This window comes from Acipenser ruthenus, chromosome 24 (assembly GCF_902713425.1).
Source record: "Acipenser ruthenus chromosome 24, fAciRut3.2 maternal haplotype, whole genome shotgun sequence".
Classification (NCBI taxonomy): Eukaryota; Metazoa; Chordata; class Actinopteri; order Acipenseriformes; family Acipenseridae; genus Acipenser; species Acipenser ruthenus.
Window position 1 is genome coordinate 19,242,031 of NC_081212.1, and position 13,892 is coordinate 19,255,922.

The 13,892-nt window shown below is 39.7% G+C and overlaps 1 protein-coding gene across 1 annotated transcript in view; it reads right to left on the reverse strand.

The window, feature by feature from the left end:
* LOC117429440 (coiled-coil domain-containing protein 33-like) overlaps positions 1 to 13,892 on the reverse strand; it is a 108,239-nt gene that overhangs the window by 93,199 nt on the left and 1,148 nt on the right. The window contains exons 2-4 of the mRNA XM_058998543.1: positions 11,947 to 12,249; positions 9,624 to 10,078; positions 8,723 to 8,914 (exon numbers count right to left, since the gene is read on the reverse strand). Coding sequence (XP_058854526.1) covers positions 8,723 to 8,914; positions 9,624 to 10,078; positions 11,947 to 12,217 — 918 coding nt within the window. The 5' untranslated portion in view covers positions 12,218 to 12,249. The remainder of the gene's footprint in view (positions 1 to 8,722; positions 8,915 to 9,623; positions 10,079 to 11,946; positions 12,250 to 13,892) is intronic.

Here is a 13,892-nt window from a genome sequence, read left to right on the forward strand (position 1 = left end):
AGTGGAGGGAATTCACATTGCTATTTACAATGTCATTAGCAGCACAGAGGAGAAGAACACCCGCTGAAGTTATAAAAAAACTGCAATATAACTCTAAATATATATGTTAATATGTAGCGTTCATCTCTGTTATAAGAGTGTCTTCTCATGAGAAGTCTCATCATGCATCAATTAAGAGACAGGGTCAGCTGCACATATCTTATAATAAAGCATGTTTTAATTTAAAAAGAACACAATACAAAGTCTGTGTCATTTTCCATGCATGTAGAATATTTGTCAGTTGGTTGTCTACTATGCATGAGACGACACAAAATAAGCTGCCTTTTTAATGGAGATTTACTCAATGCAAGTAATCAAGCTTTGAAAGAGGCCATCTTTGTTTCTATGCTCATACAGCATATCTATCATTTACAGATTTAACATGATACAGACGTGACCTTTTTTACTGTATTTTTGGCAGTACTGTTGAACCGTTCAGAATTGTTTCAAATTGGCTGCTGGTTACTGTAACCAGCAGCCTCACTTGGCAGACAAAGCCACACTTCCAGGGTTTGTTTTCTAATGTCTAACTTCAGAGCCAAGAACCTGAGTTATTGTTTACCTTAACCACCAAGCGTGCAAATACACCAGCTTAATCATACTAATAGATGCAAAACACAGCAGGCAGGTTGCCAATAAAAACTTAACCAGCAATTAGAGTGACAGATTGAAATATCATGGTTCCTTCCTCCTCTTCTTGTGGGAACCTGACCAGTAAAACATCCAGATCAGCCCACCTGCTAAAGGTCACCGCGGCAACGGGCCTGTAAACGTACCACAGGTGACATTGAATCACAGAGAACAGTATATTTTATAGAAATATAGAACAGTAAAAAGTAGGCCATGTAAACAGAAATGCAATACTGTGACAGATACAGTGTATGCCGGTAAGGACTGTTAAATAAATGCAACACAGCTGTGCTCTTGTCTTGACAGTTATCAGTGCAGAAATCCATTCTGGGCAGACTTATTTCAATCTGTATTCAGATCATATTTAGGGTACCACTGTAGTTTTTGTTTTACTATTGCGACAGATTTATTATTAACATGTTGTACATGTAATGTATTTGAAGGTGTTAATACAAGCTAGCAAGTAAATAGACTACTAACTAGCAGCGTGTTGTTTTGGCAAGTAAGTCTCTATAATAACCAAAGCCCTTAATTAAAAAGCCCACATTTGCTTCTAAGACAATTTTTTTATATGAAAAGAAGCATCTGAATCCCTTGGACCTACTTATAAATGTTTAAAGTGGTATCCTTCAGGGATGTAGTTACTAATCTTTCATTTTAATACCAATTATATTAGTGAGCCTTGCTGGGTGTACATTTCATACGTAATTAAAAACTGAGGCAACAATTTAAATGCTGTCTGGAAGCCTGTGGGTATTTCTGCTGAAGAAAATCCATCTCTTAAAATGTGCTCAGACCTTGTTTTAATTGGCTGTTAGTATTGTTTCTATTCTCTGCTTTTTAGCAATCTGTTTATTTTTTGTACCCATCTGTACATATTAGTCTATTTGAGTGTCATGTATCGCTGCCAAGCAACTTTGCATGTTGGCTTCTAGAGTAAGGAAAATACATAGTAAAAGATTAAATAAATGTCTTAATATTATCTTAAATCATAATTCAATTAGGTTTAAATGAATGTATTACATCTGTGGTTATGTATGGGTTACTGCATTGCATTAATAATATAATTAATCCTAAGTACTGAGGCCTTTCCCTTTGCCTTGATGACATCACTTATGGGAAATCTTCATAAACTGGATATAGTGTAATGATACACTAATGTCACAATATGTATCACGATATGCAGGTTTTTATAGGATATCTATCACGATACATGTGACAGTCCCAATTAGCGACTAGTATTATGCATTATAAGATTAAATGATCTTTTAATGATAGATTGTTTTGTTAAAAATTAGTAAGGGAGAGTTTGTATGTATTCATAACAACCAAAAATCAAGAACCACTTGATGATCTACACTAAGCTATGCAATGCTTTTGATCCTGTATCACAATACATAGCTCTCGTATGATGCAATGCATCATGTAAAGACTGTATCATCATTCATCAATACACAATGAATCGTTACACCCCAAGTCACCACAACTCACCACCTCAACAAGTCTTTCTTGGCTCTCATTGAGCAATTCTACCACAGTTTCATTCATTGATCAACTATGTTGGACAGTTGCCCATGTGGCAGGTCCCCAATCTATATCTGACATATAACACCAGGTTCCTCTTTAAGGTACACAAATAAATGTACCACTAGCACCTTGTATTGCTGGAAAATATTCTACAATTTACTGAACATAAATGCACAGATAAATTCCCACACAAGCATCATTTATATATGGAAATATATAATTGAAAAAGAAGACATTGCAAAACCAGTGTTTGTCAACTTGCCTTGGAGTTTTACTACACAACAATAAAACCTGCGTTTTAATGATTGCTAAAGGTTATCTTTATTACCAGATTATTCAATCACAGGGGATATACTGTATTATCTTGAAGCTGATTAGAATTGTCACCAGACAAGTGCACCTTCTAATCTACAAAATAAGGATCCTTGAATGAACACATAATTCCCTGATTGTGTGTAAAGAACCCCATACATTACAACATGTATTTAACAAAGTTATTTTCCCCAACCTCTAATTTGCATATGTTGACAATGCTCCAAGGTTTTCGGTTCCAGTGGTTTGATTTCCTATGCACAACAAATCAAGACCACAGAAGCAATGGGGTGTTCTAATACATTTGCACACCACTGTATGTAATCCAAACTATATCTAAACCAAACTTCAATATCATAATTCCAGGCCAAGTGTATAAAACGTTTAAAACTATATTTTTTTCTTCAGATGTATTACTGAAAAGCGCGGTGCTCAGGAGACCTCAGCAAAGCACAGATGCCTGACCCACATCGCTCCCTTTGCAGAATAAGTGAGCCTCCATTCTGATGAGACCCTCCTACCCCCGGGTTGAACTGCAGCTCTGACAGGCAGGGCCACTAGCGTTGTGGTGGGGACTGTGTTTACACCCCACTCAGGGCTCATTATTGAGGGGCGCACACACAGAGGCCTGAACCTGTCACAATATTGAGGGCTTTGGCAGGCCCCCATTCATCACTGACTTGTAAAAGAATTCCCCTGCTGGTCTGCTGAACCAAATTAGTCAAAACTGACTCTCCGGGGGGAAAACACTGCTGCAAAGCTGATGTCTATTCTCCAGTTTAATTAGTGTACTCATTTATTAGAGTATTGGTGTGTAAACAGTAATGTCACGGTTGTATCATTACCTATTACTCACAACACTGAATACTCCGTCCTTCGGATGAGACGTAAAACCGAGGTCCTGTTGCAAGTGACTCTGCAGCAGCAGTTGTTGATGCATAGTTCATCCCTAGTCTCTGTAAGTTGCTAAATGACTACTTAATAAATAAAACACAATAGCACAGATGTCAAGGACAGAATGCCACAACAGGATGTTTACATTGGAAATACAGTCAGCTCAATGAGCCTAGAAAACGTACTTCTAGGCTCTTGAAGAAAGCGCAGGGAATTGAAATCGATAATGTAATGAATATTACAATACAGGTTCTGATCATGATGAGGTAACAACTAACCATTTGGTGGGCAAGAAGTAGCAGTATTTTTGTTCATGAATCACAATACACACAATAAACACCTCTGTTACCATTAGATATATTATTTAATAGAAGCATCATGATTGATCACTACACAATGAATCATTACACCTGTACTCAACTGTAGTCAGGGGTACCAGAATGGTGGCTTGATCTGCTGTGTGTTTTACAGTGCCCTGTGACTTGACAGTTGCAAGACTACACCCCACTCCGTTCTTCAGCGCAGAACAGGACTCCGCAAAGCAGACAGAGACGCCTCATCACAGTGCTTTCCTGCTTCCTTCAGTGCCAGGACACGCTTGGCACTACAAGAAGACAACCCCCTGGAATATCTGGGCTGTGCCACATGCGTCTGTGTCGTGTTCTACAAGCCAAAACTAATGAGCCTCACAGCCGCACCATAATGCTGCTCTGCAAAACGAACTGCAATTAAGGACTAATCATTCACAACCACTGTAAAAACCCTGGCTTAATCTGTCTTCGCTGAGGAACGCTCACATCAACACTCTTCCTCGTTAATAATCGCCTCTGGCCCTATCCGACAGCCCTGGACCCTTCAGGCAGCCGCTGCTGCCTCCGAATTAATCAGCGCCCCTCCCCAGTGATACATAAACATGCCAGAGAGCAGCTTTGTTAACACTTGCTGCAGACAGACAGTGGAGGGAGAAATTACAGTGGCTGCCATTTTCCATTACTCTGTCTCTCTGTGAATCTCGCTGGAGAAGTGAGCAAACAGCACTGGCTCGCACACTTGCATTGATGCGCCAGTGTGTTAGAATGCTGGGGAGGGGGGGGGGGGGGGGGCTGTCGATAATAGGCAGACTGAGAAATAGTAATTAGTCCAAGTTAATGGTTAGTATAGGATCATCATTTAATATAGGTTTGATCCCAGTATGCAGGTAAACATATTATATTTTACTTAGAATTCCCAGATCACCTTAAAGTGCCAGCTAAGATTTTAGATTCATTTACTACCTCTTATTAGCATATTATCCCTTTTTTTAGGTAAAGATCTTTTGTTTCTTTGCTTGTTTTTGATACTTCAAAATGCATGGGCATAGTTCAAAGGCAACGCTTTAGATTAGGACACATTTCTATTGGTTAATTGGCATTTCAAAAGTTTGCTTTACGCACAGGATGCTGTTCTTCTGTAGAAATTGACTTATACAAAGAATGCACGAGACACCACTCTTCAAATAAATGTATCCCAGCATCACATATAAAGATACAACATGTGTGTTTGCGTGCTTAAAAATACCGACTAGTGTAAAAATGTAAACATCTACAATAATAACTTAAATACAATGCTTAATAACAGTATTACTGTGCGATTCTAGGAAACTGATTTCATATCACTGCCGATCTATCCTCTATTATCCTCAGTGCTTCTCAATATTCCTCAGCATTAATCTTGACGATGGAGGTGTGTCCAGCAGCTTGTTTGAAGCCCTGTTGATTGCTTCTGGTTTAATAAACGTTACAAAGATTTGTGCCTGTCAGGGTATTCATGCCATTTCAATGATCTGATCCTAACCTGGTCCCTGCAGCTCGGTCAATGCAGGCTATAAAGATAAATCTGACTTGGATAAATAGCTTGCTCTCCCATCCTTTTTTCTAACTACGCAGCACCACAATAGAAATTGATTTGTGTTCATTACAATTGATTTTTTTTTTTTAATTAGTTGTATTCTAGTCCAGACCTTTGTTTTGAGAATCCAATCATGATTACACTTCATGACATAATCATGGGCTCAGGATTTCAAGATTTGATTATCTTTGCTGTAAATCTTTCAAGCATAAACCATTCTGTTTGTCCAGCTGTCCATATACCCTTCGGGCTCTGGGTCCACAAATGTGAGCATAAAATGATGCGTTAAATATACAAAATACATACATAACAATAAAATATTGATATGGAAATAATGTATAATACACAATATATACACAGATGGAAATTACATTACATTAAGATTATTATTTTTAGCTATATATTATAAATAATAAATAGTATAGGCTGTTGTGTAAAGTTGATTTTCACCCAACTCAAGGTCAGAGTGGCCAGAAAGCCCACTCTTGGCAAAGCCACTGGTGGGTAACTACTCTCGTGGGGAGGATATCAACGTGTGCCATCGTTGATAAGCAACACTTTATATCTTAGCCTGTATGTTACTGTCCACTCCCGATAGGTAAACCGCTAGCTTCCCTCTCATGCGTTTCTCATATGACCAGCCCCTCCAACTCGCTGTAGACTCCAGATCTGAGCTATGGTATAAATAATGGAATAAAACCCCTAAAATCCAACTTGAGAACCATTGGCACATTGCAATCAAACAGCCAAGTGGTTCCTTCCGCTCTGGTCTTTTGAATTACACGGAATAGTTTAGCAGGTGAAGATGCAGCTGAAACACTAGGGAGTCAATTATATACTGCCCTGAGGCTAGAAGTACTGTTACACTAGCAAGGGGCAAGCTTCCATAGGCCAATTGGCCTCAACTAACTGTCTATAATTAAGATACAAATCTTTTCCTTTAACTGAACTGAGTTTTCTAGTCCTAGAACAGATCATTTTGTGGAGTAGTCACACACATTGGTTTAGTACACATTGCTGACTTCCTGCATTCCCAGCACGCAGACCCATGCATTGCCGGATCAGTTGTGACATATTCCGCTCATGTTTGCTGTAATCAGAGCTCCACCACCATCATCCCTATGAATCAGCTCATTAATGAACCCCTAGAGCAGGGCTTCCCAACCCTGGTTCTGGGGACCCAATATGTCTTCTGGTTTTCATTCCAGCTGAGCTCTCAATTACTTAATTAAACCCTTAATTGAACTATTAATTTGCTTAATTAGACCTTTTACTGGTTTTCAGCTCTTAAACAGATTTCAAGTTAGCTATAACATTTTATAAGTAACTTGAAATCTGCAACTTTGTAGGAGCTGAGAACAATTAAAAAGGTCTAATTAAGCAAATAATTAGTTCAATTAAGTAAAGTTCAGTATTTGAGAGCTCAGTTGGAATGAAAACCAGAAGACACATGGGGTCCCCAGGACCAGGGTTGGGAACCACTGCCCATCGAGATTGCTGTATTCAGGTTGGGGTATCAGTAATACAGTGGGGCCATGCGTATTGGCTTTCCAGACGAATTGACCAGGCTATACTGTTGGTATGCAACCACTTATGGACAACTGTCATGGATCCTATACTTTAATGAAGAATGTATGGATAACCCAGATCAACTGACTTTTATGGTCCATCATCGCATGAAGTGAACATCAGCAAGGCCCAATTTATAAAAATTTTACTGCTGCCTGCCTAATCAGCTGTTCTGCCTTACAGTGAAGTCTTTCTCCAAGAACACACACAAATCCAATTATTTTCTAATTGAGTGTCACGAGCCTCATTGACTGCAGTTTAGGCTGTAAAATAAAACAGCTGAACAGTGGCAGTCTCCTGCTTTGCACCACTTAACCTCATGTTGAGGTCACCGAGAGTATTCAGTATGTAAAAGAGCAGAGCACAGTTCACATCACATTTCAGTGCAAAACAACTCTGTTCACGTGGACGTGCACTCAGTTCACTTTGAGGCCACATTTTTCTAATCTGACTTTGCTTTCCACATTGCACTGAAGCCAACTAACCAAGCTCTGAATTGATCTGAGACCACCACCTGAGATGGAACGAACTCTGAAACGAAACTCCGGGGCTGAGATTGTTTGAGCATTCGTATGTGCTTTCAACTCACTCAAACTTCTCAAACAATTGATCTTGTTAACATGCAATCATTTATTATAGAGCATGAAAGACGCACACTTGAGTGATTGAGTGTTTGAAGTCATGGCTGAGAATTTCTTGGTCAGCGCGTTCACTTACTACCATTCACCGTGAATCAACTGGGATATCCTAACACAGAACCCTTCAAGCAATCATCCTGGCATGTTGGTTTCCTTTACAATAATGCTGACTGCTGTTGACTCAATAGTCCTGCTTTTGAAAATGATTTTGAACACAACAGTTATTGTTTGCCACATGTGGGTGTGACTTCAAAGTGAAGTCTTTCACTGAAACACAAAGAAAACAACAGAGACTTCTCAAGATCAATGCAAAATGAGAGACACAGACACAGACTGGTCATATGGACACAGCATAACCACAAGGATGATCTGTGGGATTCAAATACGATTAACCACAAGGCTGATCATAGCTGAATCATGAATATAAAAATGCCTGCTTAATGAGAGCATAGTGATTATTACTGTGCTGTCTGCTGCATACTATTACTACTGTAACCCTGTTATTGCATCCTGATCTAGAAAACAAGTTTTTTTTTAAAACTTCAGTTTGCTTGCCGCTAGTTATCATACAGATTAACCAAAAAGTTTGGTTTTGCAGTAGAACCTTTTCCGGAGTACAACAAGTCTGAAGACTGGTGTGAGATAGAAAAACATAAGCACCGCATTGTCTCTGCAGATTACCTTTCAGACAAGAAAAGACTGTTGCACCTGGAAGTCGAGTATAGAGCATCTGTGTAACTGTTATTATTCACAATGACAGGTTTCTTGTACAATAAGCTTGTGGTGGTTTGCAGTTCAAATACATACTAAAAACTGTTGTCTGGAAGTGTGACTGTAGCGGAAATGTAAAGGCTCACCACAAAAGGCATTTAAATTGAAAAGAAAAACAAAGCATTTCCAATAGGAAGGAATACTTCTAGTCAAGAAAACTGGTGTAACAGCCAAATAGACGCATACAAGCAGGTCCTTTTTTTTCTCTGAGAAGTGGAATAAGTGAAAAAACAAAGACATGTGTAAAAAATGTTCACGCAGCATTTACAGACCATTGGCTATAACTGTAAAAACGAGGCAGGATTGCAAACTCTTTAGGTGCTTGGGAAAACAAATGTGGCTCTTTTGTCCGGTTGCTCCCAGTTATTACTTAGATTGAATAACTTATGGGCACCCTCCATGAACCACGTGCTGTCTAAACCTGTCCTGTGATCCCACCAGGCTGCTTCACTCACGTGTGTGGCTGGCAGAGGTTCGGGGCTCTGCCCAGGCGTGTTTTGGGGGGAGGGGAAGTGCAGGCTGGCCTCGGTGGGTCGTCTGTGGGGCCGTGATGATGCGAGGCCTCCATCGGGAGTGGGCGGCAGGCTCTCGCTGGGGCTCTCCAGCATCGACTCAGGGGAGGCCCTCCTCTCTGACTCAGGCTCTGGCTTTCAGGGAGGAAAAATTGAAAAATGCTCTTCATTTTACAGTAAGGTACATCACCTATCCACACAACATGATTCATCCAAGAGTTTGACCCTTGAAATTCAAGGTCAAATCAACAAAACACTTTAAGTGAATGATTTATAAGGATAAAGATGTAGTGTTTTTTTGTGCAGACTTAACTGTGAGGTGTGTATTGGTGATTTTTTGTTACAAATCCCTATGTTAAGTTTGCCAACAAAACAAGTTTAGTTTTCAGCACCAGCACAAAACCATGATGTTCTTATTGTAGTCCTAGTGAACAAAACAAGTAAACAAATATATTTGCTGAAAACATGCCAGTTTTTTTTTTTCGTTTGTTTGTTCGTTGTTTCTTTATTAGCTTGTGTTAAACACAGACTTATCACACTGGTCACTGAGGTAAAAGATAGATGAAGAATAAATACATGAGTCAACACTAATCCTGGTCTACTGGGGTGTACACATACCTATCTGAAACAATGCAGTTTTACAAAAGGTTGGGAAATTGTTGCTGTCTCACTCTATTTAATCATATATATCCCATTGGCTTGGGCAAGCCTCGCGTCTCACTTTAGATTGTCAATTTGTTCCAGACTAAATAAGAATGTGATAGTAGCTCAGTGGTTAAACCCAATGCCCTGTCTGGATTAACATGGATTCAACACTGGCTCACAATCTACCCTCCTGTAGTACCTGAGCTGTGGGCTCTGATGGAGGGGGCTCAGGCTCTTGCTGTTGGGTGGGCTCTGGGATTAAAGGGGGCACACTGAGTGTGGAGGGAGCAGGAGAGGGGGCTCGCGGTGTCTGCCTACCCCCCTTGCCCTCCTCCTGGATGGAAGGCATGCGGGAGGTAGTGTTGGGGTCTTCATGGGGAGGCCGAGCCTCGTGGAAGGAGACAGTGTAGGCCAGGCGCCCGCAGTGCATGGCCAGGTAGTCGTTTTGGACACGGAGCAGAGCCATGATGTTGCTGTAGTGGTACAGCTCTTCATCTTTGCGGGCGTACAGGTTGATTCGGGGAGTGTTGGTTCGTGGGTAGATGGCAAAGAAAGCCTCGCCGACCTTGGTGCCATTCTTCACCTGGGAGTCCGTAACACGCAAGGCCTCGATTTTCAGGCGCACGTCGTGGTTTTTGTCATTTTTGCAGAATCCTGAAATGCAGACAATTAGGAATACAATTATACCAGTCTGTGTTTGCTGATTTCCATAATGTGAATAATGTTGGCAGGAATTATTATGCATCATTGCACCAAGTCCATGCACATTATACTGTTCTTTTTGTTTTTTAATATATCCTCCAAAACTACAACAAAGCAGTAAAGAGGTAAACATAAGGGTTTTTTAAATATATTTATAAAATGTATTTCATTTTTGGAATATATCTGAAATTTAAACACAAGCAGGTTCTGCAATACTGACAGTCAAGACCAGTAGAAAATTAAATGACAATATTGAGAAATCTCTTGAAGTAGAATGCAGAATGACGAAAACGGAGCATTGCAATATCTGGAGGAACAAACAGTAAATTTAGTTCATTAGAACCATTGAAAAAAACAAATACACATTTACCATTTTAACATTTTAACATTATTTTGTTAGGCCACGTTGTAAATATTCACAGGTTCTCAAATCAATTATATTAAAGCACTCTTTTCTAAAGGTATCTAGGGAAACATCAGCTGTACAGTATGGGTATAATGTGATTGCGCTTTTCCATTATAATGCTGCCAGTTCTGCTGTAATAGTATTTCCGATGTTACGGCACCGATATCACAGCATTATCACCTCATTATAGCAGGCAAAGAGCCTGTGTACCATGGAGATGCTTTAAATAAGGGTGTCAGTCCTGAGAGGAGATAGAACAATACACAGCTCCAAGCTTATCTGCAGAACCGCCTTTTAAAGGGCCTAACAAACTCAGGACACGACTTGTCTCAATGGAGCTGTAGCTGAAATCAATAGCAAGACTTAATGAGACATCACGGGAAGCACAATAGGCCCGTATCTTAATACTGTCTCACAGGCTCTGCTGGCATCACGGCTCTATACCCTCCAACCAGCACTTTCCAGTACAAATGTAAACAGGGGCTCACGCAGCTACACCTGCGTTAACAATAGATTTATGGAGTGGCTGCATACTAGGCAACATAACTAGGACTATTTAATCATTAGTACCCAATGTAGCTGGCATTGTTGCTTGATTATTGACTGCAGTGACTGTTTTATTTAAAATATTTATACAAGGAACCCAAAATCTAATTTACATAGATGCCAGGTCAATGGCGGCATATACGATTTAGAAACAGTTTTATACACAGTGGCACCCAAAAGTATTGCCACTTTCCTAATTTCAATGCAAAATGCTGCAATTCAAGTTGATATAGCTACCACTTAGGAAATGTGGATGTCTATGTACTATACAGTATATATAGATGAAACACCATGAACATTCATTGAGGTCTGTAGGTATTCCACGAATGAGTAGAGCAGAATTACCCACGAGCCCCCAAATGGGTTGAATGGGTTGTTTACAGCCTTTGTAAGGCAAAAACAGCACTCTGGGAACTTTCATTGGGTATTCTGTTTCTATACCAAGTATATTACATGGAAAAAAACATGTTTAAACCCATTTTTATCATCGGAATTCAAAGACTTCCTCATTTCATTCATACCATGTGACAATGTGACCTTTTAACTCTGCTGGCCCAACCTGCTCTACACATAGAGAGAGAGTGGTGGGGCGAGTGAAGTTGAAAGGTCATTTAGTCACATTTAGTGAATGAGGAAGTCTGTTCAGCCCTAGGCAGTTAGAATGTTCCCATAGCTCCCAGACCAGTAAAGACAGATATAGAGAAAAAAACATAGTTACTGAGTATTGAATCAACAGAACCCAGAACCACTTAACATCATAAAATAGCAAGGTAAAGGTAAAACAATAAATAAACGACTTATGAAGCTACTTGCTGTTTAATTTGGTTTTAGGCCAGGGTACTGATCTCAGTACTGTTAAATATGTTACCTTGTGGCAGTGTGAAGACAAACTTGTATCGGAGACAGGTGTACACCTCGTCCAGGCTGCTTTGTTGGATGATGTCGGTGGTTCCCGTGCTGGTGTAGAGGACTTCCCCGTCGTTGACCCGCAGCTGCACCCCAGTCCCGGAGTCTTCAAGCAGGGGGTTCTCCACGGTCAGCCGCAGCACATACTTTCCCAGCTCGTTGAACTGCACGTTGAGCACCTCGAATTCAAAGTCCAGTTCCCTCGCCTCGATCTTCAGCCGAGTCTTCAGCATGATTGCTCAAGGAAGACACACAGGGTTGTTTTCTGTATTAAAAAAAAAAACAAAACATAGAATTAAGTCAACTGCATCCTACTGGTTTTATTAAAAACAAATCATTTACTTATGGTGGCCTGACTGTAAATGGTAATAAGTGATAGGTGCTTTAGAATAGAATGTGCATAATAGGTCTTAGGCCCAAGTGAAGGGTACAGTAGTTTCTGAAACAATTTGAAGTCGGGAAATTGGTTTATGAGATATTGAGGTCTATTTTAATCATATAAACAGTGGTTGGATCTGAATACTGTGTCCTGAAATGTATAAACCAGATTCCTCACCATTCCCATTTTGCTGTATTTTAATGCCGTGTAGTAATGTTAATAAGTGGTTCATTAGATCACATTTAAGGATTTACTAAAACATATAAAATCCTGCTTAATTATGCAGAATTGGATACCAGATCCTTTAAAAAAAAAAGCAAGCATGGTTTAATGCAGAATTGGATGCCACATCATGGTTTACTGTCACCAACGAGCCCAGAATTACATTACAATGAAAAATGCATGAAGAAGATCTCCATGCCTCTCTATATAAGAAGTATGAATTATTGATTTGTTGATTTTAAATAGGATGAACCTGCCATCTAAGCACTTGCCAGAAGTCTGTGCTAAATATTTTTTTGATGAATGAATGTTTATATGCAGACAGACATAAAGACACATTTAGTCAGACTACGCCTAGGATTACATTTTAATTAGGGTGTCACTATACTTACAGCAGCTTTTAAAAAAATACCAAACAACAAAGCAAACAGCTACTGTATTGAAGACACCATTGCATGCAGGGCTGTCATTCAATAACAGCCCTCCACTCTCGCAGGGTTTATCCGGATAGCAATCCCATAGTTGAAATGTAATCCTTGGGAAAGAGAGCTGTAATATACATTAAGTCAGCAGTTGGCCACTTTGCAATGAAGAAAAATACAAAGCTGCTTTTAGCAGTTTTAAAGTTATAGTGATGATAGAACTTCTCTGATCCTTTTCAACAGCAGCAGAACAAAGTGATCTAGTTACTTTGTAACCACTGTGTAGTTACAGACAGACAGGTAGACACGCAAACATAGACAGATAAAACTCTTAAACAGGGTTCTGAAACAAAAAAAACATACGACTTACCTATCTGATTTTCAAGCCCTTTCATTTACAGATACAGGAATAGATAGATATAGACACTGGCAGCACTAGTGTGAATCACTTCAACATGATCCTGAACCACCTGTATGTGCTGCTACCTGGTTACCAAGCTAAACAAGGGCCCACATCTTCCAGGGTTCACAATATAGAAATATGAAACCTCACACAAGGTCAGCTTACCTTGCAAGCTGTGTACTGTAGCCAAAGGTCCTGGGTTTAAAAAAAATAAATAAAATGCTGACCACAACATCCAATCTTGCTTAAAGTTTCTGAGCTCGGTTTGTTATGCTGCTTGCAGCTAAGGAAGCATCAGCTAAGCCAATCCCTTTCTGACAGAAAAGTAAACATTACAGGTAAAGGGATTTCAAATGGAGTGGCTGTATTCTGGCAGAGTCTATCATTAGTCAGGACACAATAGGGGAAGGAAACTCATTAAGAAAAAAAAAATACGAGCTTCACTGCATTTATTTGATCAAGCATGACCCAGTCAAATTGAG